This window comes from Sardina pilchardus, chromosome 2 (assembly GCF_963854185.1).
Source record: "Sardina pilchardus chromosome 2, fSarPil1.1, whole genome shotgun sequence".
NCBI classification, from domain to species: domain Eukaryota; kingdom Metazoa; phylum Chordata; class Actinopteri; order Clupeiformes; family Clupeidae; genus Sardina; species Sardina pilchardus.
Genome location: NC_084995.1, coordinates 40,295,016 through 40,317,549, shown reverse-complemented (window position 1 = coordinate 40,317,549; position 22,534 = coordinate 40,295,016). Strand labels below are relative to the sequence as shown.

The following is a 22,534-nucleotide window of genomic DNA, read 5'->3' as shown; positions in this document are numbered from 1 at the left end:
TCCTCCCCTCTTCTCCCATCTCCTCTCCCCTGTTTGCCAGGCTCTCCTCTCCTCTCCTCTCCCATCCCTTGTCCTTTCCCTGGCCAGCTAGCCTGGCTGGATCCCATTCCTCTCTCTCCTCTCTTCACCCTGCGCTCCTCGCTTGTAAACCCAGGTGTTCTTACTGTCAGCATTTGTTTCTGAGAGCAGTCAGGCCAAGTACAGCGTGAAAAGAGAAATAGAAAAATAGGGAGTAAGAGAGGACCCAACTGGGCCCATCTGCCCTTCACACATGCCAGCCAGACACACACACACGCACACGCACGCACGCACGCACGCACGCACGCACACGCACACGCACACGCACACGCACACGCACACGCACACGCACACGCACACGCACACGCACACGCACACACACACACACACACACACACACACACACACACACACACACACACACACACACACACACACACACGCACTCCGTCTCCCTCTCTCGCTCTGCGCGGGCAGTCTCAGAGGGGCCTACCCCAACTCAGTTGTCCTTGGCAGAAACCTCTCAGTGCTGCCAGCTTCCCTGTGCAGAGATGCAGAGAACAGAGTAGCCCTCAGGTGCAGACGTGTGTGATTGTTTGTGTGTGCGCGAGCGCGCACATGTGCGTGTGCGTGTGTGTAGGGGAAGGCGGGGTGCGTTGGGAGTCCTGACCGAGTCCCAGGCCGACTGTTCCCCACGCCGTAGCACAGAGGTGTGGGGCGCGTCCGGTTCAAAGGTGTGTGCAGATAGGCTCTTGTGCAAAGACCGTGCATATTTGAGAGCCCCTGGCTAAAGGTGAGACACACACATAGTGGGAGAGTTCAAATATTGGCACAGCTGAAAGGCCCGTCATTCATCACAAGAGGCCAGTGGTTCGCTCAAGCCCAAGTTTTGGGCCAAGCCCAAATATAGGTCGTTTAAGTAATGTTTGACTAGGTGTTTTGTGGGAGAATTTGTCAACAGCATGTAATGTTGACAGACAAAAGATCTTTCAAAATCTCTGGTTTGAACTTATTTTGAATGGAAAGTTTTGCTCTATGCTCGTAAGTGTGTGTGTGTATGTGTGTGTGTGTGTGTGTGTGTCTTCAGATGAACGACCCAGGTGCCGTGACCCTTCACTCTCACCCACAGCAGCCCTTCTCTGACAGGTGAGCCCCTTGGCAAGCTAAGAGCCAATAATGAAGAGTATCATCTGCACTGACACAATTACTCTGCCATTCAGGACACGAGAACAGCAGAGTGAACCAAAGAAAGAGAGACAGAAAGAAAGAAAGAAAGAAAGAAAGAAAGAAAGAAGGAAAGAGAGAAGAGACAGAAACACAGAGAGATACTTAGAGATCAAAAAGGAAGAGAGAAAATAAAAAAGAGTGAAGAATGAAGGGGCAAATAATAAAAAAGTACAATAAAGAGGGAAGAGCAAAGAGTGTGTGTGTGTGTGTGTGTGTGTGTGTGTGTGTGTGTGTGTCTTACTGTGTGGCCTAAGTTCAGTGTGAGGGGAAACTGGCATCTAGTGCGAATCTGCCTCTCTCAGCCATCGCCTGCCTCTGTGCTGCCATTGCAACCCATTATGCATTATGCCTCAATAAACAACAGCCCAGAACAGCATTTTGTTGTGTTTCAACGAGCCCTCAACAGCTAGAAAGTGTTGGTATGATTGTAGTCCTTTATGTGGTGTTTTAAAAATGGCAAAGAAATAATGGAGAGGATGACATTTCTGAAATGTGCTAAAGTAAAGAACCCACAATGCGTGTGTCCACTGAAAATCATTGACCACACACACACACACACATGGGACCTTTCACACTTTAGTTCATGCACTAATTCACCTTGTTCACGCTAAACCTCTCACATATCGGCAGAGTTCATTTTACAACTACGTTTTTTGTTAATATCACAATTACCAACAGACCCAAAAAATGAGAACAGTGGATGAGAATGAACGTTCTGGCTACATTATGATACCTTGTAATGTGCGCTCAAATAAATAAATCACAATAAACATGCACACCAGCATTAGAATAACAGACAAAGCATGTCTGGCATATGTGCTTAGATACTTTCTGAAGGGTTCCAAGTCTAAAACGTTTATGGTGCAATATGGACCTCTTGAAACCTGACATCAATCTGTTCAGCATGTGTATTACTATCAACAGAGTTGCAGATGGAACCATTACTGTACGGCACATGAGCATCACTTCTTCATGCTCTACCTTTTTCATTTACTTCCGTTACTTTCGACTTAAAAACAAAATGTAAACACAGCTAGGGCATGATGGAGAGATGCCCCATGTACAATAATGACTGTATCTGCACTGTTTCTGTTGAGAGGTGCCCAGAGATGGGACAAGCCTCGGATTTCAAGCCTGCTCCCTGGTGAGACGAGCCTTTTTTAAAGACCCTCAGCATTCCCCAAACAACCAAGCCTTCAAAAATCAAGCCTTGCCGTGTGTCTTCAAACAGGAGCCAGTAGAACTGCAACCGAGCACGACTGCGTCGCCAAAAAACATTCGAGATAAGGGCAGAAGAGCAAAGGACACGTGTAGAAGAATGCGCTAGAAGCATTTTTGAAATGTGTTAAAGCACCTGGGGGTACGGAATCTGTGACATTTCACCTTTGGAATTTCTTGACCCCCCAGGGGTCACATTTCAAACACATCTTCCGCCAGACTACTGTTACTCAATATGGAGCTCAGCTCCACCCATGGCTACTGACTCAGTCTCTACCAATGTTGCAATCCGTTTCCTCCACACAGAAAGAGTAATGTATGTATGTATGTGTGTAACATACCTGTGTTTGCATTTCTGCACCTATAGAGGGAGATCATGATCAATTCTGCCCTGTGGTTGATAAACTGCTTTGATTTTAAAAAGGGTAAAACAAAACCACCTGGCCCCTCAACCAAAAGTGGCCTTTGTGATGAGGTGAAAAATAAACCAGTGTGTCTCCTTGTCAATGACAGCTGTCAGTGTTTTCAACAAGCCTAGGCTTCAGAACTTTCAGTTGTGTAGATCTATTTAAGGATGCCATCTGGGATTTTACTTTAATTTCACAAAAGGTTGTTCATAATTGTGCTCCACAGCAATCACATTATACCATCCTTTCCATAATCCTGAAGCACCATATTGATGGGCTAGGGTGGTTCTTTGGCTTGGTTTGAGCCCCTGTGCTTGGTTTCAATTTACAGAGACCTGTAAGAACTAATACTTTTCACCACTAACAGACAATTTAAGGACTATAAGCAATATTTTGGTCAATGTGACAAAAAGTGTATGGGATTATTATTACCGGCCTCACATTTAAGAATCCACTTTATGGACACACACACACACACACACACACACACACACACACACACACACACACAATTGTACCCCGGACCCCATTTTTACAGGTCAGAAGTAAGGAAACCATCAAGGCCACTTCAGGGGAAAAAATCCTGTAGAATCTCACTAACACTGCACTGAACCATACAAACATTTAACAAACGCAAAAAGAATGTCTCCACAACTACCCTTCAGTATGTGAACTGAGGACATTCTCCTTGGTGATCCCTGAACTTCTGAAATGCTGGTGCTTTATTGCATATCCTCAGGCAAAAGGTAGATGAGGCAAAGTTTCTTTCAATGAATAAGGAAAAATACCACTAAACCAAAGCCTATCACTGTCTTCAAAAGGCAAGACAGTCACAATTAGTAAAAAAAAAAAAAAAAACATTATTTAGCCATTTAATAAAAATGTGTAACGACAGCATTCCAATGTGCCAATGTCGAGCAGAGACTCCACCAAAGCATCAGTCAGGAAGTAAACAAGACTTGGCCGTGGACAATGTCCTCAAAGGCTCCATTATGTGGCCTCTGTGAGGTGAAAGTAATGCTGCAAAAGGCGTGGGGCTGTGGCTCCTTCACCACCCCCAAAACCCCATCACCAGCACCACCCCTTCCCAGAGCACAGGGCCACGTTCCCAGCCACATCATGGGCTTGCCCCCCCCCCCCCCTAAACACATGCGTTACATGCTTGATTAGTTCAATGCAACAGTGAGTCGTCGAACAAAAAAGTACCGGAGGGTACCGGAAACTCTGGGATGAGCCCGAGCCGAAATGTAAGGGCGTTGGGGGGGGTAGGGGATGAGATGATGGGAGGAAGAGAGTGTGTGATGGCCTCCCAGATGGAGGGTCGCCTGGGGGTCACGTCACTCTGTCAAACTCATCCACAAGGGCGTTGGGTTACGTCAAGTCAGCTGCAGCACATGCTCTTGAATCTAAAGTCAAACCCTGTCTCCTTTTACACAATCCAAACCAATCCAGGCCATTAGGAATACAAGTCTGAAGATGCCTGCATTTCAAGGCACCATTTCAAACATTCCAATGAACACATTACAAAATAGATGGGGTGACTACAAAGGACTTTGGATGACTTTCAGAAAATGTTGCAAACCCAAACTCAGCAACCCACGCAACAGGCCAATCTACTTCTGAAGTTCTGACACTTGACTCATTAGACCTCCAATCAGAACTACAAACAGCTATGTTTAGAACACCTCTATAGATAGCTCGGATAAAAGAGACATTAAGCCAAATAACAACACAAGCACCCAACCCACACGCACAATCCATACAAAAGTCGCTAGACATGAATTGTCTTACCTCTAGACTTCCCATGGTGAATCTGAGGGGTGTCCACCACACACAACCACAAACACACTCTCTTACAAACTTCACTGGCTGGCTCGACTGACTGGCAAACCTGGAGTGATGCACTGAGAAGACTGACAGTGTTCAAGCCTGCATCTCCTCCAGCCCTGGAGATTTGGGGTTGAATGGGGATGATGTCTGGGAGCAGGGAACAGTGGGTGTGTGGGTGGGCAAAAAGAGGTGGGGTTTCACCCTCCAATACTGACTAGTGATGTCATGAAACCAAAATTCCCCAATTTTCAACATCAAAGTATCTTAAAGTATACTTCCCGATTTTCAACACCACTGAAAACAAAACTAAAACTGAAACCAAACCACGGCAAAAAAAAAAAAAAAAACTTCAACGAGACAGAACAGGAAACTTCAAATTCTTTTGTCAATACAATGCCCCACCATGCGCCGGACTAACATACAGACGACAAGAGCCAACGTTCACAAACACACACCACAAGGACTATCCTGATCGTCTGAGTAACCTGCTCTCTCGCGGGGCAGTAAAGAGCGTCCAGCACTGTCCACGGGTACCGGGCCAGCGAGGCGCTGTGCGGCGCGGGACTGAGAACATGGAGAGAGGAGAGAGAGAGAGAGAGAGAGAGAGAGAAAGAGAGAGAGAGAGAGAGAGGGAGCTCTGATTTGAGACGACAGGCAGGTCTAGCTGCAGCGACGCGCTTGGCTTAACTACATCATTCAATTAGTGCTCTGTGAGCGCGGCCGTCAAGTGAGGCGGGAGACTGGCCCGCGGAGCCCTGGGCCAGCGCAAGCTGTTCACCTGCCTCCCTGCAACACACACACACACACACTCACGCGGGCAGAAATAGAACAGCTCTCGCTCTTTTCGCCTTCTATCTTTCGCTCTCTCGCTATCTTTCTCTCTCTCTTTCTCTTTCTCTCTCTCTCTCTCTCTCTCTCTCACACACACACACACACACAATGTTCATGTTACAGCACAGTAGTCACATTCATACACACACAGGTGCATGCCTTTCCTTTAATCTCTTTTGGTCTCCCTGCCAGGGCCGCCACACTTGTATCAGTCATCGCCATGACAATGAGGCTGTTCGTTCGTAGGTGAGAATGTTCATATGGAGCTGATTAACTTCAGTGTGTTGCTTTTCAACAACGACAAAAAAAAAATCACCCTGACCACACACACACAACCACTAAAGCCTTTAACATGCTGAAGTCTAGGCCAAGGCAGTAGCCTGGAAAAAAAAATACCCATTTGTACAATGCCAATTAAGCGTGTTTTCAAACCCAGTTATCTTCCGAGAGCCGTTTAAAGATGCCTGAATCTAGTAGAGCCACTTCTTATTTGACTTGAAAAGACGTAAAGTCATGCAATCCAGGCAGGACTCGGCACACATCATCAGGCTCGGTTAGCGTTAGGAAGTGGGAGCCAAGCGGCACGCGAAAACATCCAAGTTTTTTTCGCCGGCCCAAATGAGGGGCGCTGGGGAGCGGTCATGCAACACTTGCAGTGCATCACAACACAAGGCCAAACGAAGAAGCACGTTTGCGGTCAGCTCTCTGTATGGTGAAAAAACGACTAGACAAGACATGGCTGGAGACTGCAGAGCCGTTGGTGGAGGAATGTACAGATCTGGACAAGCGATCAATGTGTCGGCAGAGCAAGAGAAAGGACATTCGATAACGTGCAGGCAGTTAGAATGGACATGCAGTCCAATGTTCTTGGCTTTAACACTCTTGACAGACAATCTAAAAATCTAAAATCCAATTTGGCCCAACACTTTACTCCCCCACCCCTTTACACACACACACACACACACACACACACACACACACATCCATGTGCCCAGCCTCTGTGCCTGAGGGTTCATTCTTTGTCACGTCAGACCCCGAGCGGCTGAGCTGAATGTCGGGCACAGTTACAGAGCTACAGTAATTTGCTACGGGACTGTAGATGCTCTTACTGATGAGGCGCTGGGCTATCGCTCCCAACTGTGGAGAGGCTCTTCACAAGGGCCCCAAGACAGGCACAAATCAAGTCGTGCTTAAAAGGGACCCTTGGTCCCATTGAGCTCCCTTTTCATTCTTACATAATGTGGACCAACAGATGCACACACACACACACACACACGCACACAGAGAGAGACACACACACACACACACATAAATAACTAAATAACAAAAATGAACAGCACTGTGCTGTTGTCGCTTAGTGATTGCCAAGTGACAAACTGTTATCACCATCCAATAAATGACAGTAAACACTTCCTGGACACGGAAACACACTACCTTTTCCAATACAGGGACAAGCCTTTGACCTACATAAGAACAACAGATAAAGCTTGATTCCTGGAAATATGTGGAGTATGCCCAGTCCATTCAGATTTCAGCAGATTAGTTCTTAGGAAACTACCTCAAGACAAACTCAAAAACTTGGTCACTAGGTTGCCTGGTCAAAATAAATCCTCAGCCTGGCTAAGAATGCGTACAGCAACTGAGATTAATTTCCCTGTTCCTGTAAAATGTGACTACCGGAGTAAAGAATCAAACACGGGCTCCTTCCTCAGTCTGGCACAGTGGTCAACAGACCTTAGAAAATGGTCCAAATAAAAACACAAAGCCACAAAAAGCTTGACCCGTGGTCGTGTAAATAGTTTGGAAACCTTCAAGAAAGTTGCTACTCATAATTCAATTTCAGCGTGCACAGTGGTGATCGATCACCGGCGGCGCGGTGCGGCCTGGCCTGCGTGGGGGAGACGGGCGGAGGGGGCCGGGCGGTGGGGGAGACGGGCGGTGGGGGCCAGGCGGTGGGGGCCAGGCGGTGGGCGCAGGCGGCACACTGCACGCTCGGCAGCACTCGCCACTCTGAGACGGCTGGGCAGGCTGAGGGCCCGCTGCCCCTGGAGCATGCATATGGCACCACACTCCTCCATCTCTCTCTCTCTCTCTCTCCTCTGCTTTCTTCACCTCTCTCTCTCTCTCTCGCTCTCTCTCTCCTCTGCTTCCATCATATCTCTCTCTCTCTCTCCTCTGCTTCTTTCAGCTGTCCCTCTCTCTCACTCCCTCTCTCTCCTCTGCTTTCTTCATCTTTCTCTCTCTCTCTCTCTCTCTCTCTCTCTCTCTCCATCCTCCTCCTCCTCCTTGATCTCTCTCTCTCCCCACACTTTCACTTACTTTCCTTCCCTCCTACTCGTTCATCATCTTACACACACGCACATGCACACCCCAAACACTCACACAGATTGTCCACACACTCCCAAAGGCACCTGAGCAGCACACCTGGACCTGTGTGGAATGAGTGGACTGGACTCTGATCCTTTCAACCTGAGAGCCATGTCGAGGGGGTGCAGGAATGGGCAGTATATTTGGACAGGTCTGACGAGAACACATTCTTCCCCTGAGAGAAAAATCTCTGCTGTGGGCTACGTGACGGCTTCACTCCGTGCACTGACATGAATGTGCTCAGACAATGGCATAATACAGAGGCACAATCATGCGGCAGCCGCACACTGAAATTCGGGAAACAATTACTAATCTAAGCCAAGCTTCTCCTGCCCCCTCCCTCCCTCTCCATTTTGAAGAATTCCTGTTTTTTGAACTCAATACCCTCTTTTCTTCTCTGGCTAAAATCCTCAAGTCAACAAATTTGAATAGGCTATCAAACGCAACAACGTGATTCCATGAGAAACCACATAAAAGCCAGAGACAAACGGCACCATCCAAGCTTTTGGAAAAATGCTGAATCATGACAGTAAAAATGGATACGACCTATATATGCCCATTTCCAAATGGAGATACAGATATTTCAGTGTGTTTACTGGGCTTGTACACATGAGCTAAAGGTTTTGCAGCAACAAAAAAATGATTTGCAGACACAAAACCCAGCACGCGCCCAAGCCAAATTTGACTGACTGTGGTAGGCAGTTGATTCCGGCCTCTGGAGTAAGCGGGGATGGCAGGCCAGGACAGAGGTGACTGGCGCACAATTACAGCCTCCTCGTACAGTTCTTATTAGTTCAATTATTACTCAAGCATGCTTCATGTGAAGAGGTGGCATGAAAAGAGGCCAGTCCCTCTGACGCTGCCAGTTGTACGACTCTTTCCCCGCACGACTCACTGTGCTACATAAGATTTGGTGGACAGATACGAATTTCTCAATAGGGAGCGGTTTCTGTCAAATGAGTCAGTCATTTCACCTTATAGATCTAAGGAGTTAACAACCTCTTGCCAATTGACTTCAAATATGTGTGTGTGTTGGTGTATGTGTGTGAGAGAGAGAATCAGAGAGAGAGAGAGAGAGAGAGAGAGAAAGAGTGTGTGAGAGAGGGAGAGAATCAGAGAGAAAGAAATAGAGAGAGAGATGATTATTTAAAATTGTCAAAAACTGGCCAATTGTAATGTTTGCTCCAAATCCATTCAGATCATAATCTACTGACAAATTTAAGTCGGATTGCCCAAAATTGAGTTGAGTTTAAAAAAAAAAAAAAAAAAAGCAGGTAGTTCTCCTTGTCCAAGTCCTAAGGTTTATGCCTGCATGTTCTCCTCCCCCGATGACAGCTCCAAATTAATATCATAGCAACCATTACCATGTGTACAGACAGCATGAAAATACAGAATAACTGCATGTCATCGGTAAATCTCTTAAGCCAACTTCAACTTTACTCAACTTCAGCCAATGTAGTGACCTCCAATACAAGCATAAAATCTAGACATCCCGTAACCGCTTTTCCACATTCTTGTTACCTGACACACTCGTCACTGACATGGAATCTAGTCATCCGATACATTCAGTTTCATTATCGTACAGATCAGCTGATAAAGACCAATCGAGAAAGACAGATCAATAAAAACAAGAGTAAACATCACCCCTGCCCCAAAGTGTACGCAAATATTTGAAAATTGGGCCAAACATATACGATGTGAAATGGGTCAAGTCTGTGGGATGACAAAAAAAAAAAAGAACACCAGACAGCGTTTGGTTCGATATGTCAAAGTACAAAGCGGCAAAGTGCACAGGTTTGAGAGACAACATTGTTGACCTTATCACAGTCAATGGCCCATTTCACTTATCCTCTCCAGAATTTGCAATGACATTTTCAAAACCCTGGTCAGTATCTCATATTTTCACTACAACTTCTGAGAAACCAAACGGACCAAACACAAGCACGTATCAGCGGAACATTCCCCCAGTGCACCGGCTCTTTCAACAGTGCGCTCCTCCACGTCTCCCCTCGCTCAGATGGCAGGAGGCTCATTGTTGAGAGCCACAAAGGGGAGGATGTGACCAAGCTTGGCATTCTGCATCAATCGAAGACGAACAAAGTGCCATATCGGATATCTATACATTTTATTTCAGACAAATCTTCCTCGGGGATTGTTTAACTGACAGGTCCCCGGGCCAGTAAAAAGGAGGCAAAGGAAGGAGAAAAGGCATAAATATGAGCCAATCCCCCCCACCCCTCCTTTCCTCTGGACACTTTGCCCCCTTTTCCTCCGTCTTTCTCTCTCACACACTGTTCCCCCCCGGCCCACTTCCTTAGAAACTTTATCTCACCTCCCTCTGCCAATAGCGCCAGGCCTTCCCACTGCAATTAGTTATAAAAACTTTTCAGTGCGGTCACACGTGGTCTGGTTTTTAAAGAGCCGGGACCCCCTCCTCACGCGGTCCGTGGCCTATTGAGTCGTCACCGGCCCCCTGAGTGATGGCTGAAAAATAAGGCGGCGCAGACAATGCTTAGTCTTGATTAATTCAATTCTTTCAGGACCTTGCACCGTCGTCCGGGCAGCTTCGCACAATTGCCGCTTTGATGCTTGAATGCGCTCTCTTTCCCGCTCTCTTTCACTCATTTTTTTTTTCTTTTCTGTCGAATAAGAACAAAACCCGCAGAAATCTGTTCTTTTTTTCTCTATATCATCTCAGAGTATTTTTCCGTCATTAAACTTAAGTATCGACATGAGCTGATATTTCGTAAGGGCTCGTCTAGGACATAGTTTCGGCGTAGATGAAAGACGCGTCAGGGATGGGAATGGGGATTGGGAATGGGGTTTGGGAATGGGGTTTGGGAGGGACAGAGTTAAATCAGACTGACCTGATCAGCCATACAAGCTGGATTGCTGGACTCCGACATGATTTGATAGTGCCCAGTAGTTCTCTTCTCGACTGCGCTCCCGAGTTCTTCATTCACACCTTTCCATTTGCTTCCGTTTGTGCGCGCGAGAGAGAGCGAGCGAGCGAGAGAGAGTGAGGGAGCGAGGGAGGGAGGGAGGGAAAAAGAGAACAACCTCCTTTTCGCCCAGCCTTGATTAATGCCTGAATTATTTTCACCTCATTTCATCTGATGGAGTTCTGCTTCCTCTCCGCCTCTCTCAATCATTCAGCATGGAAGCCTTCTCTCTCCCTCCCTCCTGGTCCCTCTCTCTCTCTCTCCCTCCCTCCCTCCTGGTCTCTCTCCATCTCTTTTTCCTCTCTCACCCTTACTCACTCAGCCCCTGTTTCTACCTCCCTCCCTCCTTTTCAATCTCCATTCTGGTCTCTCTCTTCAAGAGTTAGGGAGAATGCTCCCCCAACACACACACACACACACACACACACACACGCACACACTCGCACACACTCGCACACACACACACACTCACACAGATTTTCTCCACACTGGAGGGGTGAGAAAGACAGGGGAGATCCACAGCCTTTGCCTCTACCTCCACCATGAATGGAGTCGTTGTCATTCCAGCACCTTGGCTGCATATTGAGTGTTGGGAGCTGCTAGCTTAGCTGCCGGGGCCCGGGGACGCTGCCAAGCTCCCCCCAGCCGCCCTCCCGGCCCCCAGCCCCCCCCCCCCCCACCACCAACCCCACGAGATGGCAGACAAAAGTGAGGAGCTGAGCTCGTCCACAGGGTGCTCTACCCTCGCTGTCTCCCCATTTCTTCCACTTGTTTGCAAGGCAGCTGCACCAGGACCACCAACGCTCCCATTGAGCCGCACTTGACTCTCAAATCCTCATCCCTTGACATTGCCAGTTCTCCTGCAAGGTCCTGTAAGAGGCAAAGTCTGGTCTTGTGTGGGGGGATATACCCTGCAAACAGTCCGTGACACGTTTGGTAGTGTCAGCCCCTTGTAATTGATCCTCTCCCTGTCTCGAGGGGTCAACAGATTTCCCATTCTTGGCGCTCTTGGCTGTCAATGGAGGAACAAGCAGCGGGAAAGATACCATTTACCAGGATGAGGCGAGCAGCACTACAATGTATAGGGAAAGGTAAAGAAAGGGGGGGGGGGGGGGGAGAAGTGCGAGAAACCCCCCCACTCCTCACAAAGGAGACTTTTCAGTGGCGGTTCTTGGCAGTGTCGCCCACCGAGTATCCTGTTAGTGGTGTCAGAAGTTGACAGACACATGGCTCCGTGCCTAATGAGCGTTTGATGGGCGACGCACAATGGGGCCGGGACGGGCAGCCGTCAAGAGTCGGCGGGAGGGTCGGCACAGGGTGCTGCTTGAGCTCGAGTGAAACTCACACATGACCGTCAAGGAGGTGAATGTAGTCATTTCATTACGGCCTTTCTGCTTTACATCCGCTAAACATCCACTCCACGCTACCCATAGTAATCGTGCGGCTGGACACGGTGTGACGACAGATTTTTGAAATAATTCGATAATTTGACAATTTTCGGAAAGAAAGTTTTTTTTTTTTTTTGCAGTGACAATCTTCTAAAACAACAACAACAACAACAAACAAAACCGCTTTTGCAGCTGATGCCACATAAGGATCTGTTGCACTTTAAATAAATAAACTGCAAATAAATTGTGTATGTACATGATGTGTCAAAGCTCAATTCAACAACTTCACAGCGAAAGACGTGGAATTGGAGTTACGTAAACGTTATGTGACTTGTGCTTTCGGGTTACAGTGAAACCAGTAGGTTCCCCTCCCCTCCTCATCGGGCTGTTAGGCCATGCCTGTGATGAACACACACACACACACACACACACACACACACAATGCTTTTCCAGCTGAATTTACATTACCATGTAAACATTTTGCCACATCTGTGCAGCTCAACTCCTTTGGGAGTAAACCTGCTCTGGCCCATGCACCACACAGAGCTGGCCACAAAGCCCACTGATAGAGTCCACCAACGGCAACACCAACACCAAACACCGCCATTACCCCGACAGCACCGTGATCCTGACCTGCACACACGGAGACACGACTACTGTTTACGGCTCAAGTCCCTGTTTATGATTAAAATCCCACGAAGAAGTAAATCCACCTCCTAACTCATCAATATCTGCACGCAATCGTGGGAAGATGAGACAACTCTAGGCAAATGTGAGAGAGACTAGAGAGAGACTAGGAGTGTGAGAGACAGAGAGAGAGAGAGAGAGAGAGAGAGAGAGAGAGAGAGAAAGAAAGAGAGAGAGAGAGAGAGAGAGAGAGAGAGGGAGCAAAAAAAAAATACTGGGTGAGAATGAGATTGAGAAAGAGAGCAATCGACGGCCGGTGGATTAAATCCCACACACATGCAGCTCTGCCCCACTCTGCTGTGCTCAGGGCGATGTGGCGGAGGCACGAGGCTGGCTTTCAGGCTGCCTGACAGCACTGGTCATTAGAGAGTCCTCGGGGGCCAGAGCCAACTCCTATTAGTCAGTGTGCCTCCAGAGACTCCACGCTACATAATGGGTCACTTTTAATGAGGATATCTACACAACACTATTTTGACAGGCCCATATATCAATGGCAGAATAGAGTGTTGCTAGGGGGAAGGGGTGGTGGTACATGATCTGGGTGTGTGATAGTGTGTGTGTGTTTGTGTGTTGGTCTGGGGGGGGGGGGGGGGGGTAAAAGAAGTGTAGCAGGCAGTCAAATTAACTCAAACACGAGCAACAAAAACAAAAGAAAACTAAAAAAAACGCCTGTGCACAGTAACACAGCTTTTGACAAGAGTTTGCCCATCTGGGGGGAATTAGTTTTGCTAATTGGCTGGATATTACTGCTGTTTAGCTCCAATTAGGAGGGGAAGCACAGATGCGGTTGTCTGTAATTACCCGTGTCTTTGAACAGCTTTTTTTAATGATGCATTTTTCAACACTTCCTTTCTCACCTGTGGCACGGCCGGGCACGGTGAGGAGCCTGTTAAACCGCAGAGCCCACTCGTTGCCTAAGACGAGGAGCCGCTGAGGTCATTTTGTTGACAGGGAAGAAGCCATGTTTATCTGCTGTCAATCTGTCTCCAGACAGGCGGAGCAGATGGCGAGGGGGTCAAGAGGTCGACCCCCTCCTTGAAACACCCCCACAGAGGGAAGGATGAGGAGGTGTCTCTACCGCGCCTCTCTTTCCTGGCATAAGGGCATTTTTTAAGCACCAGGATAAGCGCTGTCAGTCAACAGACAACGGCACTAAACAACATCCCATGTGAATGCATAATAGCCGTAATGGCATTTTTTAAGCAACAGGAGAAGCACTGTCGGTCAACAGTCAACAGTACCAAACAACATCCCCTGTGAATACATGATCAGATGGTGGCGCCTGCTAGAAAAGAACTCTTAATCAGAGCATTGTATCAAATGCCAGTAACCAGGTCTCCAGACAACTTTATGATGCACGATTTGACCATGTGAATACAAATTCATGACTGGAAATTTATAAATCTTTCAAAGCTTTTGAAAATCTTCTGATGCTAATACAAATTCAATTTAGTTGAGGGGGTATGTATAGTGTATGGTTTGATCCCACAGCATCCCAGTAATTTCCCGCATATAAGCCTCAGGACAGTGTTTTATGCAAGTTAAAATGAACAAAACCATACACCATATTAACTGCACCTTTGTACTAACCTCAAAACTGAAGAAAATTTGCAAAATCAATGTATAAACCGCGGCTAATAGTCGGGAAATTACGGTAAGTAAGTGGATGTAAATGTTCTGAACTTCCATGAATGTTCTTAAAATGTGAAAACACCCAGCAAGTAATCATAAGTAAACATGCCCGACTTTCAAATGTTGTGAAAAACATTTGATTTACGTAATACTCCGAAGGGGTGACATTCAGCTTTGGGGGAAAAGGAAGAAATGTGATACCCCAACACCCTCTCACCAAATTTAGTTTGGGACATATTAGGTGTTGCATAATATGCTCTATGGATCTATTGCCACAATATGGCATGCGGCTCCTACTCATTTATAACACAGGCTACCTCTCAATCTGGAGAAGAAAAGGGATCCCTGTCAACAACTACAACCAACGGAAACTGATGATCTGGATTGAGGCTCAACTTAACAATCAAATGAGACCTTCACACAGTGTTGTTTTTGTTTGTTTGTTTTTGCTAATCCCCTGGATCAGGGTTTGTGAATAACAGTTCTCTGTGGTGCTCGGCATGTAGAATTGGTCATTAGATCTGCGTCAGGGATGGATTGCCGTTTCTCTGACCTCATGAGCAAGATTAGCAATTACTGGTTGCGCTGGTTCCATCACTCTCGATTCATACCAACGTCCTTTTACTGCTGCCCACTTAACGTCCAATCACCTTTCATTAGCCATCCATGCTGGACTAGCACGAAAGTGAGCAGGACTGTTAAAAATAGCAATATCCCCACAACGTCATTATGGCTAGGGTGACTTGATCCTCATTGCAAAAAAAAAAAAGCGCCCTATAGCGAGGTTAGCAGCAGCATTTCAGATCTTTTTTTTTTTCCCCAGTGAAAAGCAACTCTGAATGGTCCTGAGCGCAGGCGACTCAGGAGAATCTTAATCCGAGTGCCGAGGGCCTCGGACAGCGGGGTCAGAAAACTCCTCCGCTAGCACAACCCACTGCTTTTGTTTGGGCAACAAAGCGACAAAGTTATTGGGCAAAGGCGACAAAAACAACTTCCTGTCACATTTTCCTCACCGCGAGTGTGGACATGTGGATGTGTGTTGCGTGCATTTGTGTATGTGTGTGTGTTTGTATGTGTGTGTGTGTGTATGACTGTGTATGTGTGTGTATGTATGTGTATGTGCATGTTTGTGTATGTGTGTGTGTGTATGTGTGTGTGTGTGTGTGTGTGTGTGTGTGTGTGTGTGTGTGTGTGTGTGTGTGTGTGTGTGCATATGTGTGTGTGTGTGTGCGGGGCGTCTGCCTGGTCCAGCAGCTTTCGGGGACACAGGAGAGCGATTTCCAACGCTTGGGTAAACCTGAAGTTTCCATGATAATTTCTCTCCCTCTGTAATTTGGCTTGAAGGGCCCCAGCTGCTGATTCTTTATAAATAGCGTGTAGCTCAAATCCCCTCCAGGGAGAATGGGGCTCGGTGGAGTGGCTCGGGCACAAATCGGCCCGGAAAAAGCACACAACATACACATTTTGACAAACATATGGGACCATCGTGGAGGATAAAAGAGAGGTACATGTGACTCTGCAGTCCCTCACGTGGATTTGACAAATGAACAAATTAGACAAGCAACCATCACATTCGGGCAGCCGTTCAGAAATGAAACAGAGAAAATATTTTAAGGACTCATTTTTTTCCCCCCTGAATGTGACCCGATACTGGACCACGATAAGATAGAATAAAATCCCACATCATAAATAATACACCCTGACTTGCATTTGCTACCCGTGAACAGGCTCAGCTTTAAAAATGCCCATTAGGTCAGGGCAAACATGTTAAAGGTGAAGGCTCTCCCTCTCTATGCACACAATCAGAACTAGTCAGAAGCAGCTCTCTGTTGTTCAGCCGGTGACAAAGGTCCAGTTCTGCACAAGCGGAGGGTTATGCGGACATACATCGGGCCTCGCGGCACAGGAGGCCTTTTTTTTCTGTAGCGCAATGTTTGTCCATCTGCATTTGCTGGGTCATCAATGCAGAGTTCAGCTCACCACACCAAGACTCATCTCACAGAGAGAGCAACACGCACCCGCGCGCGCACACGCACGCACGCGCGCACTTATATATCCGTGGAAGAATCCAAACATCTCGAGCCAATGCACAGTGGAAGTCTATCAGACTTAGGTCTAGCAGGCATGCAGTGGTACATAATGGAGTGGAGGGGGGGGTATGCTTGTGCATGGGGACCCTGAGAACGGCAGACCCCCCCTCGTCCCATGCCTGTGTCCCCCATTCACTGCGCAGCGGGGAGAGCAGGTTGAGTTCAAGCGCAACAAATTATGGGGTGAAAAGGCTCGGGGGGACCTCAATTCAGCAACAAAAATAATAATAATAGCGAATAACAACACAAATGAGAAGATTTAAGGAGCCTTTTGATGGGGAAACAATAGCGATCTGCTGTCCATAATTTCAACAACAGGCATCTCTCCAACCCGACTCTCCCACTTTCTGTAACTCACCCCTCCAACCTACCCTCCCCACCCCCCCCACACACACACACACTTTTTGTATTTTGTTTAGCTTTTCTAGAATGGGGGACCTCCTCACATAAAAGAAAAGGGAAGAAAAACAGAGAAAACCAAAATTTTCAGGCTGAGTGGTTTCTCCAAATGAAATCCAAAGGCAGCCTTTCAACCGAACCTTTTTGGCAGAGGTGGGGGACTTTTTCTCCTTTCTCCCCACCCTCCCCTCCCCTCCTCCCCTGCTTTTTTTTTCTTCTTTAAAGGAAGCGCAGCAGTGGACGTGTTTGGCATTTGGTGGCCCTTGTCCTTCCATTGTGAGCCCTCCGCAGAGGCGGCCTCCTCACTGGATCCTCTGTGCTCGCCGCACTGTTACAGTCAGGGAACTCCGGAGATGAACTGAAAATCACGTTTGACTCCGGCCCTTCTTTCGCTTTTTTTTATTCTCTTTCTTTCCTTCTTTCTGTTTTTCTTTTTTTTTTGTTTGCTTGGCCACATCTGTTCCCATGCCCCCGAAGGCACCATGGTTGCACAGCTTCGGAGATGCGAACACTCAAGCTAATTCAAGTGAGTGAGTGACGGCTCAATATGTTCCTTACGTAAGTCTCCGAGCATTCCCGACCTGGGCTACGTCTGTCAGTGGCTGCTGACCACCTGTGAGGGCTATAGACTGCCTTCCAGTGCATCTTTACATGCGTACGAGCATATACTGCATTTTACATATTACACACGCATGACAGCACACTCCAAAAGATTTAAAGTTGGAGGCTGAAAATAAAGCTTCAGAATCTATTTTCTTTTTGTTTTTTTCCCAGCAATAAATGACACATTTTCACCCTTCCCTGCGAGTGCATGGAGCGCATGGAGAGGTCACGCTGTGGGCCGTGTGTGCACTGTGGCCCATTTCATGGCAACGGTGCACCTGAACTGAGTTGTGTGCAGCTATGGCCCTGCCTCCTGAGGGATACAACGGCAGTCCAAAGGGTTTCAATATTTGTTTCCATCTATTTTCCACTTCACAGAAAACAGCACACATTAGCGGCCCTTGGGAAAAGCTGGGAAGCTGCCGCCTAAGCAGGGGGCGGGGTGTGTGTGAGAGAGTGTGTGTGTGTGTGTGTGTGTGTGTGTGTGTGTGTGTGTGTGGTGTGGTGTGGTGTGGTGTGGTGTGGTGTGTGTGTGTGTGTGTGTGTGGGGGGGGGGGGGTTGAATATGTGTGTCTGTGTGTGTGTGTGTGTGTGTATGTATGTATGTTGTGTATGTGTTGACTGTGTGTGTGTGTGTGTGTGTGTGTGTGTGTATGTATGTGGGTGGGTTTTTGACTGTGTGTGTGTGTGTGTGTGTGTGTGTGTATGTGGGTGGGTTTTGACTGTGTGCGTGTGTCTGTGTGTGTGCGTGTTGTGTGTGTATGGTGTGTATACAGGGGCAGTGGGGGAGGGACCAGAAGGGAGGGGTAGCCATAGGTCAGTGCAGTTAACAGTTGCTCTGCAGCCTGCCCTTAGTGTCTAGCAGCCCAAGCATAAATCCTTCTCTTGTCTTTCCTGCTCATTACCGGCCCCTAGATATGGTCTCAATCAGCATGACGGGCTCTCACTCTCTCCTGCCAGCGGGGGAGCAACAAGGAGCCATTAGGCACCTCAGTCAGATGGACAGAGACAATGGCCTTCACAGTGCCTCATATTCAACCGTTTCTTCATCAACATCAAGCCAGAGGTAAACAGGCGACTTCAAAGGGGCCCCAGAAATGCATTTGCGGTTCCCACCACGGACACATCTGGCACCACTGTGTCTCGCCCCCAGTATTAATGGCCTCGGACAGTTGCTTTGAGTGCCCTCCCGACGTATATCACGGTGAAAGAGGACGCCCATCAGCAGGCATGCCTGAGATGCCACAGGAGGGAGCCGAGGCCAGACAAACGTGCCAATCACGGGGCCTGGACTCTCGCGGGCGTCCCAGCCGACACCTTCCCATCCCCGAGAGAAAGCATGCTAGGGCCCTATAGGGGAACGAGTGACACTGTGTGGCCCACAAATCCAACGTTAACAGATCCACAGCTAATAAAAAAGTGCCAGTGAAAAAGGAATGTAAACATAGGCATCTCTCTTTCGCAAAGTTAAAATGGGGGACGTGTAAAGTCTCCGTTGCGCAATAAAAAGAGTTTCTCAATAATGGTTCACTTTTAGTTTTAAGCAAATCAATAAATCTTGACCTTGCGCACATGGAAAGTGTGCTTTATGGCAAACACGTATAGATTTTAGGGGGAGACAGATTCACTGCCTATTGCAACAGCAACAGCAACATCACAGTCACACAATGAATATGGCCAAGTTTGGAGCAGCATATGTCACTTAAAGAGAAGCACCACATAGGGCTGATAAGACTCATAAGAACCCCATCAGACTCTGCAACCCCTCCAGGACAAGCCAATCAGGTGAGGGGAGGGAAACTTGTGGGGAGGGGCCTTGGCCATATCTGCTCTCCAGTTCACTGTAAATGTCTGGCTGCCTTCACAACATTTACAACAACATAATATATATGTTTACATTACAGCTGTTCAAAATAGAGGCAAGAGAGTTCCCTTGTCCAATGAGTTTTAGAATGTGTAGGGTGGTATTCTTGACTAGAAACCAAAACAGCCCAAGTCACATAAACCGAGTACTGTATGAAAAAAAAAAAAACTAAAAAAATCCCGTAAACCATTACCTATGGTTTAAGACAGAAGTCATGACAAGAGAGCTTGCCTCAAGATAGAGGGAGAGAGAGAGAGAGAGAGAGAAAGAGTGGCCAAGTCAAACAGTAGGGGCACTTGCTCTGAATACTAACAGTGTGAGCTGCTGAAGAATGGGCTGGGCTGGGCGCTCCCATAGCTTATCCTGACAGACCACCGCCACAGCTCTGGCGCTGGAGCGAGCGCTGCACAGAGATAAATAAATGAACATAGGAACTCCCTGACAGATAAATTGCCCTGGCAGCCCCGGCCCCAGCCAGCAGAAGCAGGTGCAGGGCTTAAATTTGTGACCAAATGAAGCGGACCAAAACGGACAAAGTGTTTGAGGTTCTACTGATCTAGGCCCGACGCGGGGCCGGCGGGGCATTATGGATGTGCTCGGGGGGACCCCTCCCTCTTGACGGGGCAGCTGGGCGAGAGTGAATGGGCGACGTCTGGGAGCGGTGGGCGACGACTTCCTTCTGCGTGGCCATCGGCCAAGGACACCCTGTCCATCCACAGTCACAAAAGTGGCCCGAGCGCACCGCCGGGGCCAAAGCAAACACTCGAGCCGCATGCATGTACCTGCCCCTTGAGGGCCCAGCAGACGTATGGGAGAAGCACAGCAGCTCTAGATCACAGCGCGCAGACGGCCGGTCACATCCCAATGGCCTGGGAGATGGCACTGCAGGCGGCACAACTGGCACAAGTAGAAGCTGCTGCCCTTCTTGCAGCAAGAGAGACTTGGATGCCTAAGTGTAACAGGCTGAGCTACACTTGCACAAATAAAACCAATACTCCATTTCTATTGCACACGCTGTCTGTTACCCAGAGGTGCAGGCTAAACACGCATCCAGATACTTCATGTTGATTTTGCTGTTATTCACTGTGATCACATGTTTGATCAACCATAGAGCTTTTCCACTACATTAGCTGGCCCAGATGAGCTTCTGTAGGCATCTGGAGCGCATTCATCAATGATGGCGTAAGAGAGCGCAGCTCTCAAATGCCCTCCGCGTCCGTGCACTTCACTCCGCTCTAACTGGGGGACTTTTTCTCTCTCCGTTGTGCTGCCACCTCAGTAACTGACGACCGACTGCACTGCCGATATTACGCAATAAGCAGCCTTTTTAGAGTCACATATAACACACACTGAAGTGTAAAAAATCGCATGCGAAGCACATCGCATGAGTTTGACACTGGGCAGGTCGTACATGTTGATTGCATCTGGGATTACGAAAGAGGCCTTCATTTAAGAATCCAACATTGTGTTTGAAGATGATTTGAGGAGGATTAAACTGACTGATGGATTCATCGGTTTATTGCATTCCACAAACATCCTTGTTTTTTTTTTTTTATTGTTCTTCAGCTTTAATACAATATCTGCCATGATTGCAACAATGTAAACAAATCATTGAAATAATGTAAACATAAATGCCAACTTAACAGGTCATATGTAATCAACTTCAGTGTTGACACAGAGATAAAGACAAAATCCTGCCTTTCCAATCCATCTGGGCACGGCAACTTTACATGATCCATTTGAACATCGTCTATGCTATCGTCATAACAGTTTTTGCAAAATTACTGAAAATATGGAGACCTGAGTTTAAGTGACTTTATCATTGCTTTTTTGAATAATAGAACATGCTTGCAAACTTTTGTCATTTTGGAGTGGTGTTTGTAACACCTGAAGGTGGCACAGGGCAAGAAATCAACTTGGCAGATGACAGGACACGAGCACAGCAAACTTTTTTTGGAGAGGGTTTATAAACACTCAACAGTATTAAAAGTTGTACAAGGTAATCTCCATACCCCCAAAGTTGGTCTTGTTCTTATGAGAAAGGTACAGTGGTACCAACCCGAATATGCTCCACTCAAACTTGGCTCAGAAAGAGAGAGAGAGCGAAAGAGCAAGAGCAAGAGAGAGAGTGAGAGAGAGAGAGAGAGAGAGAGAGAGAGAGAGAGGGAGGGGAAAAAAACTCACCAGAATCCCTGTAAACTGCTTCTCCTCCATCCTGGGGAGACTGCGGGTTGTGGAGGGGGAGCTTTTGGTCGCGAGTGTCCCGTCCTGGTGGTTCTGTTGCCGGAGTCCCTTTCCGCACTGGAACTGGAACTCTCTGCTGCTGCTGCTGCTGCTGCTGTTGCTGCGGTGGTCACTGGCGTTTGGCGCGGGGCTGTGCCACACGGCTCACTCGGTGGCTCGCTCTGTCCCTCCTCTGCCACTCACTCGCTCACTCGTTCAGCCGGTCGGTGGTCCGCTCGCTCGCTCGCTCGCTCGTTCGTTGGTAACGGTCGCAAACCCTCCTGCTGAAGCAGCGTCTCTGCTTTGTGCTAATTCTCCGCTAATCCAGGAACTTTTCTATGCTGTGAAAGGAACATGTGACAAGGAGGAGGGGTGAAGGCGACACAAATTAGTTTCTTCACTGGGTGCACCCCCGTCACACACACACACACACACACACACACACACACACACCCAACCCCCTCTTCTTCCCAAAACTACAATTTCATTGCAGGCTTCACGCCATGGTGGGATTTGAACATGAACTAACACTGCCTATAACAAGGAGAGAGAGAGAGAGAGAGAGAGAAAGAGAGACACCTGCATTTAAGAAAAACACTTCTCTCTTCCCCATAGTACAGGTGCCATAACAATGTGCTTTTACACAGACTGACAGAAAACTCCACTGTACAGTATTAAAGGAACTACTGATGGTGACACTGTAACTAACTAAACAAAAAACAAACAAACAAACAAGCACACACACACACACACAAACCTTCTGAAAGAATGAAAGTTGTGCATACCGTATATCAAAGAAAATGACAAC

The 22,534-nt window shown here is 47.6% G+C and overlaps 1 protein-coding gene across 1 annotated transcript in view; it reads right to left on the bottom strand.

The window, feature by feature from the left end:
* The window catches only part of slc6a9 (solute carrier family 6 member 9), a 43,418-nt gene that overhangs the window by 11,233 nt on the left and 9,651 nt on the right, over positions 1–22,534 (bottom strand). Inside the window, exon 3 of the mRNA XM_062557105.1 lies at positions 21,688–22,067. Within this exon, the coding sequence (XP_062413089.1) occupies positions 21,688–21,717 (30 nt within the window). The 5' untranslated portion in view covers positions 21,718–22,067. The remainder of the gene's footprint in view (positions 1–21,687; positions 22,068–22,534) is intronic.